The sequence below is a fragment of the Neomonachus schauinslandi genome, chromosome 7 (assembly GCF_002201575.2).
Source record: "Neomonachus schauinslandi chromosome 7, ASM220157v2, whole genome shotgun sequence".
Lineage (NCBI taxonomy): Eukaryota > Metazoa > Chordata > Mammalia > Carnivora > Phocidae > Neomonachus > Neomonachus schauinslandi.
The window spans coordinates 51,931,786-51,954,964 of NC_058409.1; the positions used below are offsets into that span (position 1 = coordinate 51,931,786).

General features: G+C 50.0%; 1 protein-coding gene across 2 annotated transcripts; it reads left to right on the top strand.

Moving 5' to 3' along the window:
• Positions 1–10,324: 10,324 nt before the first annotated feature.
• TMEM171 (transmembrane protein 171) lies at positions 10,325–19,031 on the top strand. Of its 2 annotated transcripts, none has more exons than XM_021700257.1 (4): positions 10,325–10,376; positions 12,498–13,203; positions 16,957–17,095; positions 18,752–19,031. In XM_021700257.1, the coding sequence occupies exons 2-4, from the start codon at positions 12,567–12,569 to the stop codon at positions 18,948–18,950; spliced, it is 975 nt and encodes a 324-aa protein (XP_021555932.1). In that variant the 5' UTR covers positions 10,325–10,376; positions 12,498–12,566; the 3' UTR covers positions 18,951–19,031. The 2 variants fall into 2 exon arrangements, with proteins under 2 accessions (XP_021555932.1, XP_044772858.1); XM_044916923.1 differs by having other exon boundaries at positions 18,755–18,951.
• Positions 19,032–23,179: the final 4,148 nt, after the last annotated feature.

The window sequence follows — 23,179 nt, forward strand, 5'->3', positions numbered from 1 at the left end:
AATGCAGACATCTTTGGTAGCATACGGAAAACAATCTGGGCAGTGTGATATGATTAAGTTGGTTTAGCTTAGTTCATGACATAACCATAATCTATTTTTTTAAATTAGTCAGCTTTTTAAAAATGGTAATACAGGGTGCCTGGGTGGCTCAGTTGGTTAAGCGACTGCCTTCGGCTCAGGTCATGATCCTGGAGTCCCAGGATCGAGTCCCGCATCGGGCTCCCTGCTCGGCAGGGAGTCTGCTTCTCCCTCTGACCCTCCCCCCTCTTGTGCTCTCTCTCTCTCACTCTCAAATAAAATCTTTAAAAAAATTAAAAAGTGGTAATACATTTTACATATTTTTATTATAAATTTCCTCCCCAGAGAATTGTTTTTTAAAGATTTTATTTATTTATTTATTTGTCAGAGAAAGAGAGAGAACACAAGCAGGGGGGGAGCTGCAGGCAGAGGGCGAAGCAGGCTCCCCACTGAGCAAGGAGCCCGAAGCGGGGCTTGATCCCAGGACCCCAGGATCATGACCTGAGCTGAAAGCAGATGCTTAACTGACCGAGCCACCCAGGTGCTCCCTTCCCCAGAGAATTTTATCCTGATGTAGTGTTTTTATGCAAGAGCATTTCCTATTAATCACCTTATTATATTTCTTTGTGATGCATATATTTTGCTTTGCAAGAAAATATATACATACATAACCTTTTTTAGTTTCCTATAACCATAAGTATTAAAATGATTTTGGATTGGATTATCAGTACAATTATTATTAGCACTAATTGATCAGATTTGACTATATTAGAAATATTGGTAATCGTTAAATACAAAAGCAAACTATTACTAGAAATAATAGGTCCACCTTGAACCTGGTGGACTTTGGGGGAGGGGTTTGTGCTGTAAAAAAGTGTGGGAGGGTGGTCCAGAGGGAAAGAATTTGAACTATATATAAAAAGGCCCCATTGTGGCCCCAGAGGACCATGGACTGGGGAAGGTGGTGACACAGTTGGGTAAGATAAGCTCAGAGCCATCAGGGAGCCTCCTGCTTGGATCCCTCTCAGCATTATCCTTGTCTGGGTTAACTGGGCATAACCAGAGAAAGTCGGACAGGGTCAACACCTTAGTGCAGAGTAAGCGAACTACAGCCTATGGGACAAATCTGGCTGCCTCCTATTTTTGCGTGACTCACGAACTAAGCATGATTTTTATACTTTAAATGGTTGAAAAAAATTTAAAGAAGAATACTTTGTGACATGTGAAAATTGTATGACATTCAAGGTTCAGTGTCCATAAGCAAAGTTTTATGGGAACATAGCCACGCTCGTTTGTTTATGTATTATCTGTGTCCAAGGCTGCTTTCCCACTCTGACAGTGGAGCTGAGCAGTTGCAATAGAGACCAAATGTCCTGCAGGCCTAAATTTCTTATTATCTGGCCCTTTACAGAACCTGTTTACCAACTATATTTTAAACCTTTGAGGGGCAGCAGAATATGACACCCCAAAATGTGCCAATTTGTCATATCAATAGTTATTTTGAGCTGTAGGCACTTGAAAAACAGCAAATGCAGAGAGAAGTTTTCTCTGAACTCCTCTTGTCTGCCTGAAGTCAGGTTCTCCAAAAGGAACTCAGTTGTCATAAATCCTCTACCTGGGGGCCTCATCAACCAGGGAAGATCAACTCTTACTGCAGGAGAGCAGGCTGGAAATTGACACAGAAGTTGATACCACACCCAGACTTTGTCACAAAATATTATACCTTCCCTCTGTTCTAAGGACCCATTCATCTTTCTTAAAAATCACTTATCCTCCCTAAGAGGTCACCATCCTTCATGTTGTTTCCCTATTAAGATGGTATTAAGCCTGAATTCTAGGCCACCGTGGAGAGTTACTCACTTTCCCCTGGGTATCTCCCAGGTATACATGGTTGTCCATGTTAGTAAGCTTCTGTTTCTCTCTGGTTAATCTGTCTCTCATTAAAAGGTTTCAGCTGAGAATTCAGAAGGGTAGAGGGAAAATTATCTTTCCTCTCCTACACTTTGGTGATGGATGGAGGTGGTTCTGACTTAGGTCTTTGGCAAGAAGTATGGAGAACCCTCAAGGAAGAGCTCACCATAAGGGAGGGGAGCTGGAATGGTGAGGTGAGTCCAAGGTCAAGGCAAAGTCACCGTAAAAGGAAAACTGGCTTTGGCACAGCAGGAGGCTGTGACTTGAAGCTGCCTGATTTATGCTTTGGGAGTCAAGCCCTTGAGAGAAAATTAAAGAGCTGTAAGCGGAGGACCCTGAGCCAGGGGCATGAGAGGTGGAACACACTTGGCCAAGGGTTGTCTTCCCTTGAAGAACCATGCTGGCCAGGCAGGGATCGGGCCCATCAGCAGTGCCGCCATCAGAGAAGACAGGGCTCACTTGGCTTTGGGCCACCTGCCCAAACAGTCGTATGGAAAGTGAGTCTAGGAGCAAAACGGGCTTGGGTTGCCGGGCACAGCTGAGGGCCCTGCAGTTTGGGGACACTGATTTATGCAGACAGTGGTTGACCCTGGGGTCGTGTCTTTTATCAGCAGCACGCGGCCACCGAGGTACCGGCTGAGAAAGGGGGGCAAAGGCAAATCTGCCAGATGCCGGGATAGAAAGACACAGGCTTGGACATCATTTAGGGAATCAGAGAGAGTGCCACGGGACGGACAGGCCGTAGAATGCACACTACACGAGAAGGACATGAAGCGAGGAGAAGAGCGTGGACCGCCGCAAGCCGGGGTCCGGGGGGGAGCGACAGACAGCGCAGCCGCAGTGGCGGCCGGACGCGCGCGAGGAAGGAGACGCTCTAGCTCCTGCTTTTGCAGGAGGAGCTGTTTGGGATCATCACGGGTCCAGCGTGAGCTGGCGGGAGGCGTCAGCGGAAGTGGACGCGAGCAGAAGGTCTGGATGTCACCTGGGTCATCCCTGTGAGGTTGAAGGCGTCCGGGATTAAGGCAGGATTTGAATGGAAGAGATCTGAGCACCAGGTGCCCGAACCCGAGCTGGACGGTGGGCGGTCTGGGAGGCCCGGGATCGCAGCAATGAGAAGGGCGGAGGGTGACATAGTGGTGTAAACGGCAGAGGGTTGGGGAGAAGGGGTCTCAAGGGGATCATCAACTACATTTGTGGCCAGTGCCCTGAATGAAAAATGCCAAGAACTCTGAAAATCACCAGGCCGTGTGCGGAGTGGGGGCTGATTCAGATCTGGGGGCTCTCCGGGGAAACGACTTTTAATTGGAGAATTAAAAAATGAAGGGGAGTTCGTTAGCTTGCCCACGAGTGAACTGACATGGAAAAAGAGCCACAGCTGCCTCCCATCGGCACTGAAAAAGGATGCTGTGGGCAGAGCTTCCGGCTCCTTAGGAGAGGGGACAAGCACCGTGCTTCCTGGCAAGCTAGGGTCGGAGCTGCTCACTCCCTCTTTGCATGTGTAAAATGGGGAACATTGGCTTGTTATGCAGTGCACGTGAGTAAGAGGTGTGCGTCACTATAAACACAGAGCATGCTTTATGTAGGAGTTAGCAATTGTTATTATTGAGGAGAAATTATTTCTTCCAGAATGGCATCCAAGCACAAATTACAGCAGGTCTTTCTCTCTGGATTCATTTAATCCTTTCAATAACCCTGTGAGATAGGTTCACAAGAAAAAAACCCCACAGAGCAGTTTTCTTTTCCTTCTTTTTGAATCAACACCACCTCCAGCCCTGGCTTTACCTGCATTCTGTGGCTGCAACAAGGGGCCTTTTGTTAAAATCTGGGGCATTTAGGAAGTGGCTTCCTGCCAAACTGCCTTTTAAATGATCAGGTGGCCAGCTCTCAGGTGTTCAGATTCTTACTGCTTCAGTTTTTAGGCCAGCAGTTGCTATGGGAGAGGCCGAGGGTTCGAGTGTGTGTCCGTGAGGGGACCACCTCGGAAGGCTGCACCCTGCCCACTGGTGTGGGTCCCCACAGACAGCACCTCAGCAGTCAGATGGCCCCTCCTGGGGTCTGCATTGGGCTATTCTGAGAGCCATCTCCAAGTGTCTCAGACAAGTGTCCACATCGGATCCTAAAACAGCCAAGATCCTGTATGGATAATGGCAAAGGGATTCCACCCTGTTCCTCGTGCATTACCGACAAGTTGTTGGAGTGAGGCAGGAAGGACAGCCAACCTTTTCTTTTTTTCTTTCCTTTTCTCATTTATTTTCAGGTTTACTTCACCTGGCTATATTTTGGGAGCACTGTAATCTGAATTGACTCCTTTTTGGAGTCATCAGCAGCAAGCAGGAAGTGGAGGGTCAGAACCAAAGGTGTAGTGACGGGGCTGAAATGTGCAGGTGGATCCAGGAGAGGCTAGCGGGTGGATCCCTGGACCCCGAGGAGCAGCCTGCAGGGTCCCCACGTATCCCTCCAGGGACCCACAGCGACAGGGCCCTTTCCAGAAGCTTTGGTGGCTGGGGGCGGTGGTGGAACAGAGGCAGACAACACCGGGTGACCATCTGGACAGCTGGTTTTTGAGATCAGGGGATACACACCTTTGAGGACTCCTAGCAATAACCAGGAAATGTGCTGGAGTTGAGCTGGCAGTGGCCCAGACCTTCGCAAGTGAGCAAGAGAAGTCAACGTGACTCATTTTGCTCTCGAGGAGCATCCTGCTCTCCCTCTTCATCCATCCCTTTACCTTTTCCATGGATGGGTCAGATCAGCCTTGCTGAAGACTGTGGGCCAGGGAGGAGCCACAGATAGAAGATGAGGTAACTAGCTGCAAATACATTGATTGGTGGCCCGTCATGTGCCAGAAATTGATTCTTCAAGACATCCTTTGAGGTAGGTCTGCTTATTCCCATTTTACAGATGATGATACTGAGGCACAGAAAATTTGTTTACTTGCCCAAGGTCGCACGGCTACTAGGTGGCCAAGTCAGGATCTAAACTGAGGTCCATTTATGCCCTTTTTACATACTGGGGAGAAATATTTTGTTCTTTGCAACCCAGTCAGTGCACTGATGGAGACAATGCAAGCCACCAGGAGACTGACATTTCCAGAAAACTCTTGCTGTCTCTGCGCTGGTCTCCCCTCCGGCCGGCTGCCGCCACTGTCGAAGTGCCCTCGCTCTCTCTGGCAATGTGGAGGCCTCTGCCAAGACCACGGCAAATCCTCACTCATTCTGTCTGAAACAACTCCCCACATTCCGTAGCCCTGGCTCCACTCGCCACACTCAAGCTGAGCTGTTATCAACAGGACCGTTCCAGGCAATAAAATGACTCTGCAAAACACCAGTCTTGCACTAGGGGTCAGTTAAGGTGCCAGATATAAACCCTCCACTCAAGCCGGCTGAGTCAGTCAATCCCACCCATCCTATCTCTCAGGCCTGGTCTAAGTCCAACACGGGCGGGAGGAGGAGAACACTCCAGAAACCTTGGCCTCCCTGACCACAGCCGCCTTCGCAGGGGCAGGCAGCTGGATGGCACCCACCTAGGTTCAGAGCTGGGAACACCAGCTGCAGTTTGGCCCACGACCGAGCACTCAAGAGTAAATTCCTGTACCCCAGCCTCAGCAGAGTCTCAGGAAATGTCAGGAATTGGAAAGAGGAATGCATGCTTCTGGGCGCTGAGGTTAATCTGGGGCAGAACAAGAGAGAGTCGACCAAAAAAGGAAAGAGAAACGAGAAGGTGGCTCACTTGGTTGCTTAATTGTCTTCCTGCAGTCTTGTGAATCCTGAGACTGTGATACTCAGTTCTACCAGCCAGTCCACACCACTCGCCCCCAGCCACTTCTCAGCTTGGTAGTGCTCCGGGGAGTGTCACGTGGCCTGTCCGGTGGGAGCAGAGGATCCGTGCTCCTTAGGGCACTGCTCTGGGCACAGAACAGCAGAAGCCCCTGCACCAGCAGAAAGTCATCCCTCCCAGCCACGCTGGCCGCCCGCTGCCCCCTGCCCCCTGGAAATGTCAGAAACCCCTGCATCAGAGAGCACCAGACTGCCCACTGCTTTGTGTCGGCTTGAAGCCCTCCGAAGCACCGAGTGCTGCAAGGCGGGCGGAGCCACACATGCATGTGTAAACTCTTCCTGAAGAGGGGCCCGGCCTTCTTGGTTCTGTAATGACCAGACCTTATGGAGCACAGGAATGTAGTCCTCCTAGAATTCCCTAGCTCCAGGCCCCGGATATCCCTTTGCCTACTCACCTTCTCCACTCGGATGGAGAAATGGACATCTCAAAGTTAATATGCCCCGAAGCTTCCCTCTCAAAACTTGTCCTGCCTTCCTTCTTCCCCATCCTGAGCAATGCCAGAACCATCCTTCCAGTTCCTCAGGCCAAAAATCCTCAAGTCAAAACCCACATCCCATCCAAGGACTCTCTCTTTGAGATATATACAGAATCCCACTGTTTTCTCGCCTCCGAACACAAGCTACAGCCATTTCTCTCCTGGGTTACTATAATAGCCTCCTAAATGTCTCGCTTCCACCCTTCCCTCTCCTCAGACTATTCTCACCTGGAAGCCACTGCTGCCTTAAAAAGAGTAAGTCAGACCACATCACACTCAGCTAAAAAAACCCTCCAGAGTCTCCTCATCTCACTCAGAGTACTTACAATGCCTCATGAAGCTCTACACAATCTGGTACATGTGGACACACACACACACACACACAGACACCCCTTTCCTCTCTGACCTCTTCTCTTATTCTTCATCCCCTTGCTCACCCAGTGATCCTGGCCTCTTGTTCTTCCTTGAATATGTCATCCCTGCTTCCACCTCAGGGCCTTTGCACTTGCTGTTTCCTTTGTCTGAAGGGCCCTTCCCTTCTTGGCAAAAATATCACTATAGCTCTCTCTGATGGTTTTACAATATGCTCATGGGTTCTTTGATAGTCTCCCCCTTCAAGAGGTGGAGCCTAATTTCTCTCCCCTTGACTTAGTGACGCAACTCTAAGGAACAGAATAAAGCACCACGATGGTGTGTGCCTTCAGGGACTACATCATAAAAGGCACTGCACCTTCCCCCTCATTTGCTCTCTCTTGGATCACTCACTCCAGGGGAAGTCAGCTTCCATGTCATGAGGACAATCAGGTGGCTCTGTGCAGAGGTCTACAACGGTAGGAAAGTGAGGCCTTCTGCCCAGAGTCCCAGGAGGGAGCCACCGTGGAGGCCAACCCTCCAGCCTCAGGCAGGCCTGCAGGGGATGCGACCCCAGCCATCAGCTGGACTCCAGCCTCAGGAGAGATCCCAAGCCAGAAGCACCTGGCTAAGCTGCTTTGAAATTCCTGACCTTCAGAAACTGTGAGAGGTAATAAACCTTTGTTGCTTAAGCTTCTAAGTTTGGGGGTCATTTGTTATGCAATCATAGATAAACAGTATGCTTGCTTCCTCATTTCCTTCACTGCGGTGTCACCTTCTCAGAGACGCCGGATTTCCCCAGCCGCCTTCTGTGATTTCTTACTCTCCACAGCACCTACGGCCTTCTAACACCCTGCATCATTTCCCTGTTTCTTTCATTGTCCTCCTTTTCCTTAGAATATAGGTTCCACGAGGGCAAAGTATTGTGTCTGTTTATTGGCCTGCAGTCAGCACTCAGTAAATATTTGCTGAATGAATAAATGAATGCATGCCACAGCTTCACTGTCTGTATTCACTTCCTGAATTCAAGATTCATTTTTTTTTAGATTTTATTTGTCAGAGACAGAGAGAGAGAGAGAGAGAGCGCTCACGCGCACACGCACAGAGTAGGGGGAGCAGAGGGAGAGGGAGAAGCAGGCTCCCCGCTGAGCAAGGAGCCCGACAGGACACGGGGCTGGATCCCAGGTGACCTGAGCCGGAGGCAGATGCTTAACTGACTGAGCCACCCAGGCATCTCAAGATTCATCCATTTTTAAAACCTTGTTCTGATGCTGTTTTTCTAAGGACTCTGTCTGGTCTTCTTTTTTTTTCACGGCCACACAGGCTGGAAAAGGCCAGTTAGTTTTAGAGAGGAAGGAGGTCACCCAGCCTCTCTCATCAAAATAGGTCTGCCCCCAAGATGGGCACCTTGCAGGCTGGTGGCTTTGTCTTTCATACTTGACTGACGATCGGTTTCCAAGGATTTTAATTTAGTCAAACAGGCTCCACAAGGCAAACAGTCCAAGCAGCCGATATCCTGAGCAGAGGCTAATCTGATGGTCTTGGTGTCTGTACATTCACGGCCGTCATGTGTGGCCAGCCTGCAGTCACGTGGCACCGGAGGGCAGCTGTATCAACAGGCCCCTTGCAGGTCCTCACACGACACGGCCAGAGATCAAGTTGCACATACAGGAGAAGGAAAGCATGAGGGCCCACTGGAGACGGAAACCCTCTTGTACACGAAAGGCCTGTGTAGGGAGAACACATTCTGTATTCGGGGCCTGTGTTCTTAGAAAGCTCGGTGTTGGCCACTGTTGTGCAATCACCACTCTTGCTTACCTGCTTGTTACATAAATACATAAGATTCTCTCTCTCCCTCTCCCACTCCCTTGCTCTCATGCACTTTCTCTCACTCTCTCTTAAAAAAAAAAAAAAAAGCCACATAATAAAAAGGCATTTCTGTGTTCACGGCATTGTGTGTTCTCTGCGTGACAGGTGTATCTGGGAGGAACAGTCAGTACATCTGGTTCAGGCCCAGGCTCCACGTTAATCAGCTGGGGAGGTCAATTTTTGCCTTTGGGCCTTGGTTTCCTCAACTGAAAACTGACTGGTTTTTAGCCCCCCATCCTCTTCTGGCTCCAGCCTTCTGTGAGTTGCTGGGAGCACACATTAAAGAACCACAGGCTGTAGGTAAAATGGGGAACACAGAGCCTGGCACAGAGCCAGGGATGTCAGTATTGTTCATGATAGGAATAATCAGCAATATTTAGTTAGGGCAGAGATTCTCACTCTGGCTGTGACAAAGGCCACATCTGGCCACTGGGGCAAGTGCCCCCAGCAAATTGCAAGGCTGGAACTTGTCCAGTATGCCTCCCTCGTGAAGCCTCTTCTCAGGCACCCAGCCATCCAGCGCTCAGAGTCCAGGGAACCCCCTTCCCTCTCTGCCTCCCTCTGACCCCTTCTTTGAGAGTGTCCCTCCCTCTCACCCCTGGTAACTGGCTAAGCCCATCTCACTCTTTACCGTCAGTGAGACCTACAGAACCACTTGCTGTATTAAAGCTGAAAGCGATTGGCATGAACCCGTGACCGGGTTTCAGGCAAAGCTGACAGGAAGCCGGAGAAGTGGCGGGATGGGTAAGTCCCCAGGGCTTCATGGCGCAGCTGTGCTTGGGCTGAGCCCTTGACTCACCTTCCACAGCGCCCTGACCTCTGGGGTGGAAACTGGCATAGTTGGGTCCGTGTCACGTGTCACAGGGCAGGTTACAAATAGCACGGGGATTGGCAAACCCATCCCGAAACTCCTGGTTCAAGGGCAGGGAAAGTTACCGCTTTAATTGCTGCCGACCATTAACAACTGAGAACCGGAAGACGGGTTCTAAGGCAAAGAGCGTAGGTGTGAGTGCGGAAGGGACAGAGCTGACCTGCCAAGGGCCTGCTTCAGTCTTGGAGCGAGGACCTCATGCCTGAATAGCTCAGGTATGGAGCACCTTGTCTCACATTCTAAACAGAGCGCACGTTTCAGTGACTTGGTGTCTCCATAACGCGTTCGCGGTCGGGGAGCTGGCAGCGGGGGACGCGCTCCAGTGACCAGCCGTCAAGGTCTCCGGAGCGGCAGGAGGGCCACCCGCCGCCAGGTAGACCGGTCCCGGACAGCGTCGTGGCCGAAAGCGCAGCCTCAGGAACGCGGGGCCCGATCCCGCCTGGGCCACGGCCACATCGGAAAGGGGGCCAGGGGCTTCCCCCGCCGCAACTCTGCGCCCTGAGCGCCCAAAGGATCCGGTTCCCTTCCTGCTGCCTGGATCTCGGCCCGCGCGGCGCGCAGTTCGGGCAGCCAAGAGGAGAACCTCAGCTCGCCTCCCCCTACCTCGCACGGCTGCGGGCCAGGGAGGTGGCGGGGGTGCCCATTTTCCCCGGATTCCTCGCGCGCACGGTCACGGGCGAAGCGGCCACATCTGCCAGCCTTGGGCTCCGAGGCCGCCCCTCGTCACCCGCTGCCGCGCCGGGCGCGCCTCCGGCCCCGCAGGGCAGCACCCGGTGGCGGCCAGCTCCCGCCAGTCCGCCCTGCCCGGCGTGCCCCCGCCGCCGCGCCCTCTCTGGCACCGCCTCCTTCTGTAAATACAGTGGCGGCCCGCCCTCCGCAACCGGACGCGCAGGTGGAAACGGGCGGTGCGGGCCGCCACCGGAGGCCGCGCCCAGCCGGGTGCCCACGGCCAGCGCCGCCCCGCCGAGCGCCCACCCCGAGGCCGGTGCCAGCTCCCGGGACGCGCGCTGGCGCAGGTAGCGCGCACGCAGGACGAAGCCTCAGGTGAGTGCCCCGCGCCCCGCGCTTCTCCGCACTCCCGCGCGGCCAAGTCTTGGTGCGGGGAGCGGCGCGGGCGCGGAGGACCCCGAGCCGAAGCTGCGGGAGTGGGAGCCGCAAGCCCAGCCGCTGGGGGCTGTTGTTGCGCTCGGGCTCCCTGAAACCCACCGAAGGATTCCCTATACAAGACTTGGGGCTGGCTTTACCTCGATCCCCAAACGCAGCAGAGCCTTGGGCATGGTGAGATGCTGATTTGGAATTGTCCTTTGGAAAACAGTGGTGGAGAGGTAGATTTGGCTTTGGGGAAATTAAATGTAGGTTGGTATTTGGAAAGGGTTTAATTTTCAGTTAGTGTAGATGTTTTTGTGTCCGTTCGTGAATGCGTGTATGAGACAGACAGACTTGACTGCCTACATTATTATGGATGAGGGATTGGTACGTATGGCAGGTGTTTAGTCCACTTGTCCATGGACAAGAGCTACAGATCCAGTTTTAAGCTTACTTTTACTTTACTAGTATTTGGGGAATTCGCCTTAAGACATTTGAAGCCTTGTGACTCGCTTCAGAGTTGAAGGTACCAGGAATTCAGTGAATTCCTGATAGGACTTTATAACAGAGAATCACCCTTATCTCTGGAACCAGCACAAGAGATTACATGATTCAGATTTCTGTTTTTTAAATTAGTTCAATATTTTCTTTAAGTGTTTGTCTCAGCATATTCCATCTTCACAAATACAGTTTGCCCAGGTTTAAAATGGAAGCTTATTTCCCTCCTAGATTTCCTTCTTTCTCCAGCTTCCTTCTGATTCGATTGTACTTTTTCCTGGAAAAGTACTTCCTAGTGTAAGACCAGCTATTTCTTTTCTTTACTTAAATTGACCCTCCTTGGACACGACTTGGGTTTGTCAGGACGGCCTTGGCTTTACAGCCTCAATCTTGAGCTCCTTCATGTGATCATGGATACAAATGGTACAAAATATTTTAAGTTTTCTTTCCTTGAGCCAGTAAAAATGGTCTTCACACTTGGGTTGTCTTTTCCACTGCCCCAACTTGAAGGGTCCTGGTAAAATACTCCACTCATGAGAGTAAGACAAGATAACTAAGATTATAAAGTCAATCTGCATACACTAGACAACTATTAACAATGGATTCAGGTCCACTTCATATATGATGATACCAGCAGAGGGCTTGGGTAATCTTGTGGGGAGGTGCTTTCCCACTTGATCTCACTTACACTCTCCGAGAGTTCAGAGTCAAGTGCTGTTGCTGTTTCATGCTTTTTTAACTGGTGATTTTATCGGCTGCTTATTTTTAACGGAGCCTAAACCTTTTTGTGGAAGTGAGAGGCACCTTGGAGGAGGGTACGTGAGAGGCCACCTGCACACCTGGGAGACAAGGCTCCTCCTGACGCTCTGTGCTAGACTCCCCGGGTCACCCCGGCCTAGTTAGCCGGGCCCCCGAGTTCCAGTGCCTGTGTGAGAACTCAAAAATCACATTTTGACAGAGTTAACTTAAAATCCCCCAAACTCACTGTGTTCCTGAACTGCCTTCCCCTTCAGTGGAAACGACTGAATTGGGCCTCCTGCAGGTGTCCTGGCCTTAGAAGAAGGCGGCGGAATGGAAAGTTGCCGCAGTCTGAAATCGGAAATGGAAAGTTAGTTACTGAACAAAAATTTATCGACTAGGAAATGCTCAGAGCAACTGTGATGAAACGTGGGATGTCTGTAAATCAGAAATAATCCCTGTGGTTCTTCCCTTACTCACCACTGTTTTGGGGGTTGTTTGTTTTGTTTTGTTTTGTTTTGCCCGGGGAAGTGAATTTGTAAGACTCATAACAGGAAAAGCCACACCCAGTTACTTCTCTTGTATGGGTTTTGTTTTTTTTTAGATAATCTTAGGTGCATGGTAATTGCATTTCCTCTTCTTGAATATCTTCACAAAATTTCATATTCAGGAGTTTCTGAATGCCAGTGCTTCTGACTCATAAACCAACTCATTGTTCACCAGTGTATCACTTGCATCAAGTTCTGTCCCCTATGATTTCATCCTGGAGTGATTTCTGAAATGGCCAGGGCGGGCCAGGAACACCTGCGCCCACTTTAATTTGGTGTTTGGTTGTATTTTCAGAGCTGTTGAAACCACTGGAGGGAAGGAAATCCATCCTGCCTGGTTCTGGGGAAGGGGCTTCTTCTGGCCATGTCTCCTGTAGCTGCTGCTGAGCCAGACGGGGTCCAGCGAGACAGGCGTGTCAGCAAGCTCATTTTCTTCCTTTTTGTCTTTGGTGCCATCCTGTTGTGTGTGGGAGTCCTGCTCTCCATCTTTGGGTTCCAGGCATGCCAGTACAAAATCTTCCCAGACTGCAGCATGGTGCTGAAGGTCGCTGGGCCTGCCTGTGCCGCGGCTGGGCTTGGGGCTGTGATCCTGGCCCGCTCGCGGGCACGACTTCAGCTCCGTGAGGGGCGCCTGAGGGGCAGTCAGGCGGACCCCGACCGAGCCTTCATCTGTGGAGAGAGCCGCCAGTTTGCCCAGTGCCTCATCTTCGGGTTTCTGTTCTTGACGAGTGGCATGCTCATCAGCATTCTGGGCATTTGGGTCCCCGGCTGTGGTTCAGACTGGGCGCAGGAACCCCTGAATGAGACAGACACTGCCGACGTGGAGCCCCAGATCTGTGGATTCCTGTCCCTGCAGATCATGGGGCCCTTGATTGTACTCATGGGACTGTGTTTCTTTGTGGTTGCCCACGTTAAGAGAAACAACTTGAATGAGGGCCAGGATGCCTCCGAAAGTGAAGACAGACAGACGCAGAGCACGGACCCCGTCCATGTCACTGTAGGTACGTAGCTGTCGTTCCTGGGCACCCTCACATCACGGTGGCTGTTGCGTCAGGGCTTTGCTGGGTTGTCCTCGGGTCTGGCCTAGGTTCTCCCTTTTCTCTGTCTCTCTTACACACCCATGCACGCATGCACATGCACACGCGCGTGCGCGCGCACACACACACACACACACACGGTGCTGCTGCTGTGCTAAGCCCTGTAAGAATCCTTGTGCACATCATTTCCTCCCAGCAATTCCTTGTGATCGAGCAAAAGCTTTGGGACATTAAGTCATGACCTTGACTGAGGTCACAGAGCAAATTAGGAGGAAAGTGAGAGAAAGTGCTAGCATAGCCTGGGAGCCTTCTGTCACGTTAGAGACCCGCCAAGTGACGTTGAAAGCTAGGGCACTTTGTGTTGGACGTGTAGATTCTCATCCCTGGCTGTCACTGGGCTGTCCTTGGTAAGTCCTTAACCCCTTCTGGCCTGAGTTTATGCATCTATAAAATGAGCATTGCATTGCTAAGATCCCTCCCAGCACTAACATTCTAGGATTCTGTCTGCCCCAAGTCCGTAGATCTTCTGTGTTTTGAGGGGGCTTTCCACACTGTTTCCCACATTGTTCTCTATTTTCTGTAACCTTATCCTTGGCTTCAGGGTGGAGGCGAAGTTTGGAAATAGTGGCACCAACACTGATAAAGCATGATCGCACTTGTCACTTATTTCCCCCATGGAATGCCGAGAAACGACGTTTGCGTTCTCTGGGTTCTGCAGAAGAGATGGATTACCGTTTCCTGGAGTCAGCCCCTATAGCACAACTTCAGTAGCTTTGGCCTCAGTTTCACACAACCAAGGGGAAACCCCGTTGCTGCTCATTTTTGAAAATCACTTTGTTTTTTCAGTCTCCTACTTTTGAAAGGGTAAAGCTCTGAAGCCATCGCTGTGACATCTAAAAGGCTAGGCACAGAGCATTATGGGACAGAAACCCCCGAGGGAAGAGAGGAGGAGTGTGGTGAAAGGGATGTTTCTCATGGTTGGGGCTGTCTGTTGGAGGAAGTGCTACTCACTGGGGGAAATCCCTGGCCTTCCAGCCTTGCGTGGCCCCGGCCTTGGCGAGCAAGGGCAGATGGATTTACAGACCAATCCTGGAGCCGCGGGTGTAACTCCCAGGCTACTATTTGTGTATTTATATATTTACGGTGACCACACCAGTATCAGTTATATATTAATAATAGCTAACACAGATATGGGGCTCATTCCAGGGCCATATACCCATCCAAGTGCCCTTCAAGGGCCTACTCTGTCAAAGCTGTTCACACCTACAACAACCCAATGAGGCAGATACTCTTAGTATCTCTGTGTTAGGGATGAAGAAACTGAGGCACAGGGATATCACATAACTTGCCAAGGTCACAGACTAGCAAGTGGCAGGGCCGGGCTCCAAACCCAGGCAGGGGGCACGCATGGACTCTGGCCCCCGCAGAGCACCAGGGAGGGCCTCTGGGCACATGGCTGTGATTCTGTTTCAGCTGGTTTCATCCTTCCCCAAGTGTTGTGGGTAGCTGTTACATGACTAAAGGGCTTGCCTTACGTTATAGATGTGCTCAGGCCTTTTGGGGAACGCAGTGGGGACAAGTAAATACACTCACTTGATGCTCATAGTATTCCGTGTAGTTGGGAGCATTTCGACGTGTGCCCTGTGGGTTTACTATCAGAGGGTCTGTGGGGCCCAGCCTCCCTCCCAATGGCTGGAATTGGGGGGCAGCAGAAAGCAGGGCTGCTGGTGCTGGGACATAGTGACTCGGGGTGGGGGGGTTCTCCTCCTGATGTTGGCACTCCATCCTCCATCGCTTAAAATCTTTTCCACTTAACCCTTTAAGTTTCATCAAACCTGTGGAAGTCTGGTGGCCTGACTCATTTTTCTCTCCTTTGATATTATGGGATAGGGTTTAAATGTTTAGAAACCGTGCCTGTTAGCCTAACCGATAAGAATCTAGACATTGTCCGTGGTCGCTTCTGCCTATGAGGGACTGGGGTGAAGAGAAGCAGTTCTTGGCTAAGTCCCAGAATTCAGCTGTTCCCAGAATGGAAGCCCCTCCTCCCCAGACACGTGATACCCCCACTGTGGGCACACTCAGCGCTGGGTCCTGAACACACAAGCAGGGGCATGAGACAGCCCTCCCTTGAGGGATGTCTGCTGTCAACTCAGAGGACGTCAAGTCCTGCAGGACATAGTGAAAGGGAAACCCAGGGGGGACGGGACTGCTTTCAGGGAGAGCAGGTCGTAAGGCTCGGGGAGGGAGGGGCGGGCAACTGATGGGCAGAGGCTTGGACCAGCCTCAGACACAGCTGGTGACTGCGAGCAGTTCCTTGTTTGCGTTGGAGAGGTGGCTGGCCTGCTCTGGAGGCTTATTCCCAGCTCCTTTGTTCTACACTGTGTAATTAAACAATCGACCTTGCTTCCTCTAACCTACCAAGACCTGTGAAAAAAATTAAATGAGAAGCCCAAGATAACCATTAGCTGTTATCAGATTTAGGTGAGCGCTATCTTAAGCCCTCGTGGTCATGTGCTTATAGGAGGAGAGAAAGAGTTAACACATTTTCCGAAGGGCTCCCTCCCCTCTGGGGGAGCCACCGAGGCTGCAAGGAGAGGGGCTGCCTGCGGGGAGGGTTTCATCACACATGCAAATCAGGGCTACTGGCTGGCGGCCGCGGCTGGTGCAGAAAGCACCTCTGCGGGTGTGTGTTCCGGCTGTGAGCGTTTGCTCCATGCCCGGCACTGCTGTCCCCGCCACACACCACCCCGGCCCTCCTGCCTGTTCGCTGAGGCAGGAGCAGTTATGGATGGCCTGCAGTTCACCGATGCGGCAGCTGAGGCCGGTGGGGGTCCGATCCCTCGCTCAGGGCCACGCTAGGCCGGTAATTGGCAGATGGCCCGCTGGTTGCGCTCAGGAACCCGGTGCTTACCCAGCCAAGCGTCAGATCCACTGCCGCCACCTGAAGTCCTCTCCCCTTCGTTCCTCCTGCGCTGTCCTTTGGTGCTGCCAGCTTATCAGAGGCTGCCCTCAAACCGCTACGGAGTGGTGCTGCCATGTGTGTAGAATGTTCTGGGCAACTCACGTGCCGCGTTTTGTATTGGAATTGGACTACCAATGAGGGCTTGCGTCTGGTGTCTGTTTCTCCTCCCCAAAATATGGGATGTATTCTGGACTGAACAGCAGCTTGTTGGCCTGTGGTCAGAGGCTACAACTGCATGTAAGGAACGGGCACTTTATCCAACTGCTAAGGGTTGACAGTTTAAAACTTCAAGTTGAGAATGAGAAAGGCTTTGCAGCAGGAGGCATCCCAAGGAAGCAAATACTTAAACAGAAATGCTTGAGCTCAGACTTACTAGGAAAATATTGGCCCACTGTTTGAAAAAATTGTGGTACAATATATGTAACATAAAATTGACCATTTTAAGCATTTTTTAGTGGACAGTGACATTAAGTACATTCACAGTGTTCTGCAGCCATCACCACTATCAAGTTCTAGAAGTTTTTCATTATCAAAGAGAAACTGCCCCCGTTAAACACTCACTCGAATCCCCCCAAGCCTCGCCCCAGTCCCTGGCAACCTCCACGCTCCCTCTCTGTGAATTTGATAGGCCCACTTTTAAATTCTGGAGTTAGCATAGGGGTTTTGACCTTTTATATTCACGGGCCAAATATATAATTAATTTATTTTATTCTTGCTAATGTGTTTGTCTTCAATGAAATATTGTGTTTCCTTAGGTGATGCCGTGATAATATTCCCACCCCCACCACCACCTTACTTTCCCGAGTCTTCGGCTTCTACAACTCCGAGTCCTGGGGCTAATGGTTTGCTTCCAAATGAAAATCCGCCTTCATATTACAGTATTTTTACCTATGGGTAAGACTTTGCATTTGAACTTCAAGAGTAGGCATGTTTAACTTTCTCAGGCCTGTGCCTGAACTCAGGCCAAATTAGCTTTGTACCATAGTACAGGAATAAACATTACAGTGTATCTTTTTTGCTGACATCATATCAGAATTACTGCCTTAATATTAAGAGTACCTTTTGGGAAACGTTGGGCAGCACATACATTAAAAATTATAAAAGTGGTTATGCTGGGTTAAATACGAAGCCTTCTCCAGGCACCTTCATGTACCCCTGGCAGGGGGGAGTCCTCCAAGTGTTTAACACTTTATTAGCCAGACTGAGCACCAGAGCAGGGCTTGGGAGACCCCCTGCTATGTTAGGCTTTGCCACTTTAGATGAAGGGGAGACGCGGGGGTCCTAGGGGACCTCCAGCAGGTACAGAGGGTTTCAGTATCTCACGGAAGAAGTTGGGTGACTGGCTAATAGCCTGCCCCCTGACCCAACCAAGCTGGGCTTCTCCTCTCAATTTGAAGTTGTTCCCTGGGCCTCTGAGCCTTCTCAGATTGAATGAAGGGAAATCCAAGATTCACACCCCCATCCCCCTTGCTCCCCATATGCCACAAATTAGGAGGCATACCTGGGGTCAGATTAAACGCCATCCCTTCACGCAGAGGGATGCAGTTGAAGGTTTCAGACCTTCATGGAACCAGTGCAGCTCACAATGTGGGAAGGCTGGTGGGGGCAGACCAGTTGGGGGGCTGGCTTCTGTAGACACTGAGAAATAGGACCTAGGAGACCCGGAGAGAATGCTGGGGATGGGCACAGCCTTACCTGGTCATTCATGTTTTAAGGCACACGTTCTTCTTGAGCTTCAGACAGGGTGGTGGGCCAGAGATCCAGACAGAGACAGGTATAGGAATTGTGCTGCATGGATGAAGGGGAGGTTAGGTTCTGGACATTTGTATAATTCTGTGAGTGAATTTTTGTATTCTTTTCTCCAATGATGAACTTCCCCAAGCCCTAAACAAATGTCTTTTAACTTAAAACAAACTCGTACTTGCTACCCCCACAATTTCTGTGTGCCACGGCCTGGCTTTCCTCGCATTCTCTCAGGTCATTCTCCTGGGTAGCCGAGACAGCAATCTTGTCGTCTCCATTTTACAGATGAAGAGACCGAGGCTTAGTGAGGTGAAATAACTTGCTCAAGATCGCACAGCTGGAAAGCAGTGGAGGGGCAGTCCAGAGGCATGTCTGCCCATTGCTAGAACCCACCCCAGTACCCAGTATGCTTTCTAGCCTCCCTTCACGTTTTTGGCTTACTGATTTAATTTTCTCTTCGTATAAGTTTGTCTACCTTATGTTAGCTGTCTCTGAAGAGAAAACAGTAGAGAACAGTAACTGCATGTGAATATTTTGGATGGCAGTGACACGTTCCTACCTCGTGTCTTCTCAATGACAAGGGAAACAGCCACGGGGTGAGACTCTCTTAATGTGACAGTCAGCTCTAAGGAAGGAAAGGGGCAAGAAATCAAGGCGCATCTGTAAGAAATAGAATAGGGAAGAAATTATTCCTTAGACCCTTGCAAATGCTCCTAAACACCTATAATCAAATATTTGAAAAGAACCTCATCCTTACGGTGTGTTACTGTTCTCCTCTCTTCCCTTTCTGTTCTCCCTCCTTTTTAGTAGGACCCCAACTCCTGAGGGCCAAGGCGCGGCCTCCGAGAGAGATCATGAATCTATATACACCATTTCTGGGACTGCTTTGGCCTCTGAGATCTCAATCACTCCGCATCTCTCCTCTGAACTGCCTCCCAGATACGAAGAAAAAGAAATGGCGGCAGCCACAACCTCATCTCCATCTTCTGAGCCTTCCCCACCGTGAACTCTGGACTCCAGTTCCATTTTCTATAAAATTGATCACTGTTTTATTTAATTTGTTTTTTAATAAAAAAAATACAATGGCCTAGGCTCTGTTCTGATTTCAGTGAACGTTCTGGATCAAGCGTGCTCTGGACCACGGGAGACGCCATGTGCCTCCAGCCCGCCCATAAGCTGGTTCTCTCACTGAGACCCGCTACATCCGAAGTGGTGGAGGAAGAAACAAAGGCTCTGAGAGGCTAATTAACTTATTGCAGGTCACACTGCTTCTAAATAGTGAGGCTGGGTTTTGAGCCAATGCCGCTGGGTTCCGGAAGTCATTACCCTGTGCTGTTCAGAAGCTGACCAGATGCAGTTGTTCATGGTGAGCCTGGTCCATTCTGTTTTCCAATGTTAACTGCTTCTGGGGCAGAGAAACTAGATTACTCTCTTCATTTCTTTATTATTTCTTCTTCCTCATCTTTTCTTCCCTCTCCCTCTCTTCCTTCTTCCTCCTCTCCTCTTCTCCTTTCTTTCTTTCATTTTGCAAGAAGGTAATTAGGCCTTTCACACTGGGGCAGTTTCAGCCCACTGATATCCTGAAGTCTCCTTACGGTGAAGTGACACTTTCAGAAAAGAGATTTCTTGGGCTCCTGGGAAAACTCGATTCCCCTGGAGAGGTCCGGGAAGGACCTCTACGTACTGCTCTGACTGCGTGGACCACCGACTTTGATTCTCATAAGGCTACTGATGAACCAAAGCTTCTGTAGAGTTGGGCAGCATGGTAAGTATTTAATTCTAGATATAACCCAGAAATAATCACTAAGTATTAGCAGTTCTACCTGGGAGAAACTGCCTTTGAGAAAACGTAAATCTATAGTAACAGCACTGTTGATAACACAGTTTGGTGTAGCAAAAATGTGAGCTTTTTATGCCTTTACACAAGCCATAACCCCTATAAAAATCTGTATTACCCAGCAGTTAAGTGCCTAAAAGCAGAACGTAAGGGCGTTAATGCTCCAGTAGTTTGACCAAAGTAATGACTGATTTCATGGGAATTGCTACCACAATAAATCCTGGGAAGCCATCTGTACTAGCAACACTCATCTGTCTCTGAATTGGACATTTATTGGATTGAACTGCTCTTAAAATTCTCCTGTTTTTTTCTCCTGGAAGGTTAATTATTCACATTTTAAAATTAGAACAAAAGGTAGATGATTACCACTTCCTACTGCTATTATTTGTTTAAAATGATGAAGCTGAAATTTCTAGGTAGACTGACTTAGTTCTAAACACTTATGAGTTCTCAATAATCAAGGATGGCTTGGCTTGGTTCAATGGCTCAGAGCTGGGGTTTGTCACTGAGTATTTTATCTTTATATGCTAATAAAATTAAAATGCAGTAGGCGTAAGTCTGACCTTCTGGTTAGGGAAGTCTATTCAACCTCTGTCAGTCTCCGTGGTGTTCAGCAAGGTGGAGCCTGGTGGAGCCTGGAGAAGCCGGAGCATTGTGAGAGGTCCCCCAGGGTGAAGCTGTTTATTGCCAGACTGAAGTCACAGGTGGCAGAGCTGGGGCAAATTATTTAGTCATGGAAGATACATCCTATGCCTATCAAGGTTCTGGCAAAGGGTGACAGCTTCCGAAAACCTACCTGGTGGACTGTTACTTGACTTTTCCTTCGTATGTGTTAACATTTTTTTTTAATTGAGGCAAAATTAATATAAAATGAACCATTTTAAGGTGAACAATTCAGTGGCATTGGGTATATTCACAGCATTGTGTAACCACCTCCTCTATCTGATTCCAAAATATTTTCATTACCCCCAAAGAAAACCCATTAAACAGTCACTCCCCATCGCCTCCCTCACCCCACCCCTTGGCAACCACCAGTCTGCTCTGTCTCTGTAGATTTACCTTTCCTGGGTATTTCATGTTTTGAGATTCATCCACACCATAATACATATCAGTACTTCATCGCTTTTTAGAGCAGAGTGATACTGCCTTGTATGGATATGCCATAGTTTATTCGTTCATCCATTGGTGGATATCTGTTGTGCCCTCCTTTTGGCTGTTCCAGTGAGTGCGGCTATGGACATTCGTGTACAAACTTCTAATGTTCTAATTCTTTTGGTTGTACACCTTGGGAGTGGAATTGCTAGACCATATGCTAACCTTAAGTTTTTGAAGAAATGAAAACTGTTGCCCACAGAGGCTGTACCTTTTTCCATTCCCACTGGCAGTGTATGAGAGTTCCAATTCTTCCACACCCCCACCCACACTTGTTATTTTGTCATCGTCATCACCACCATCACCATCATCATTATGACTAGAGCAACCCTAGTTAGCATGAAATGGTGTCTCATTCTGGTTTTCATTTCCATTTCTCTAGTGACTAAGCGTATTGAACATCTTTCCATGTGTGTTCCCTGTTTTTGAAGACCCAAATGTTATCGTCAGTAGCATAGAAAATCTTATTCCTGAGTTCCCTCCTATGGTGTTGGGAGGTGTGATAGCCACCTTGTGGAAAACCATGATGAGCTCTGCAAGTTCAGGTGGGACAACCCACACCAGGTACACTGTGTTGCCATACTGCCTCCATGCCATGAGAACCTGTTCTTGTGAATTCTTTATCCTCTCCTGGGGTCAGTGAAGTGGACGAACCCAGTCAACAAGTTCTACTGAAACGAAAGCAAATGTTGGACTAGGCAAAGTCCCTTGGCTATTTCTTCAATTTACAGGCTAAGGAGGAATGCAACAGGCCAAGGGAAGCGTGTTTTCAGAGGATGAGAGCTGAGGGGAAGCAAGTATGTGGTCATCTAATTTCACCTGAGAGATTCCACCTGAGAGGTTCCATCTGGGAGTAGGACGGGGCGAGGCCTCTGGGACATCCTGGTGTGATGTGACTATTGTTTTCTTATATGGTTGCTTTGCAGAGGAATGAGGCCAGGAGGGCAGTGGGTGGCCCCGGAAGGGAGGCACCATTTCAGGGCAGGTCAGAGGAAAGGAATGGGTCTAAAGATAGGAAGTGAACCTCAGAAGGTGGCCTGAGGTGGGCAGAAGACAGACTGTAGCCTGGCGGAATCTATGAGGGTCCACAATGATAAGAACCAGTATTAATTGTTGAAAAAGCTAATGTCCTGAGTTCCATTCCCGACTGGGTCAATAAATCCAAATCTCCAGGAGAGTAGTGTTTATCAATTGGGAACCTGGGAAACACTGCCAGTGGGGACAATAGAAACTGCAGAGGCAATGCCATGTGGGCCAGATTATCTGGGATTATGAGCTCCTTGTGACTTCTAGGCCTTCCAGAAAGCCCTGTTTACACACCCCAGCCCATGCTAAGGGTCCTAAAAGGGAAGGATGTGGGTTTGCCGTCAGCCCCCCAGTGTGGATGGGGGCTTCACACAGTCTCACCAGTCCAGTCTTCCAGGCAGCTCTGTCAGGGATGTATGAGACAGCCCCAGGGTCCTGGGGAAACCAACTCAGAGGCCCTTGCCTCCTTCATATGGGGAGTCCTCCTGAATTTCCAGACTGGGGGACGTTGGTCTCATTTATTCGGGAAGGCATGGTTTTATCTTTGCTTCTCTGTGTTGGAAGCAATCAGGACCACTGGGTGCCTACAGCTGGGAGCATTGATGATGTTTGTCCAGACCAGGCAGAACGGAGGAAAACGTTATTCAGGTTGAAATGGGAAATGCTTGAAAATGTCCAAGTGGGAAAATAGTATGGGAGTAGTATGAGGGTTCCTTCCTCTCAGTGCCTCTCAGCCTCTGATGGGTCAGTTAGGAGAGCTCCCCCGGTCAGACTGGTGGGCTGGGCTCCACCTGCTGCCACCCTGGGAACAGGACACCCTGATCCTTGAGCCTCTGGTGTCGGTACTTCTCCAAAGGAGAGAGAAGTTGGGAAGCACACTGCAGGGATGGTAGGTGGGCCAGCGGGGTGAAACGTCCTCTGACCCTTGGTGGCGAACGATGCATGGTCTGTCTGCCTCATGCCACGAGCCCTCCTGGGGTCTGGCGTGCTTGGTTTCTTGGAGTACGCTGCCGCCAACACAAGTTCCCCAACAGGAACGAAGGAGAGGCTTGGATGCAGCTTTGTGGGGCTGGGGGGTGGGGTCAGTGCTGGACGTACAGTGACTTCACTACTCCATCTGTTTTCTGGAGGCTGCTTGGGCCTGAAGGAGCCAGAAGCTGGGTAAGGCGGGTTGGTGGGGGTAGATGAGCCACCACTGATGTTGTGTGCCCAACCACTCA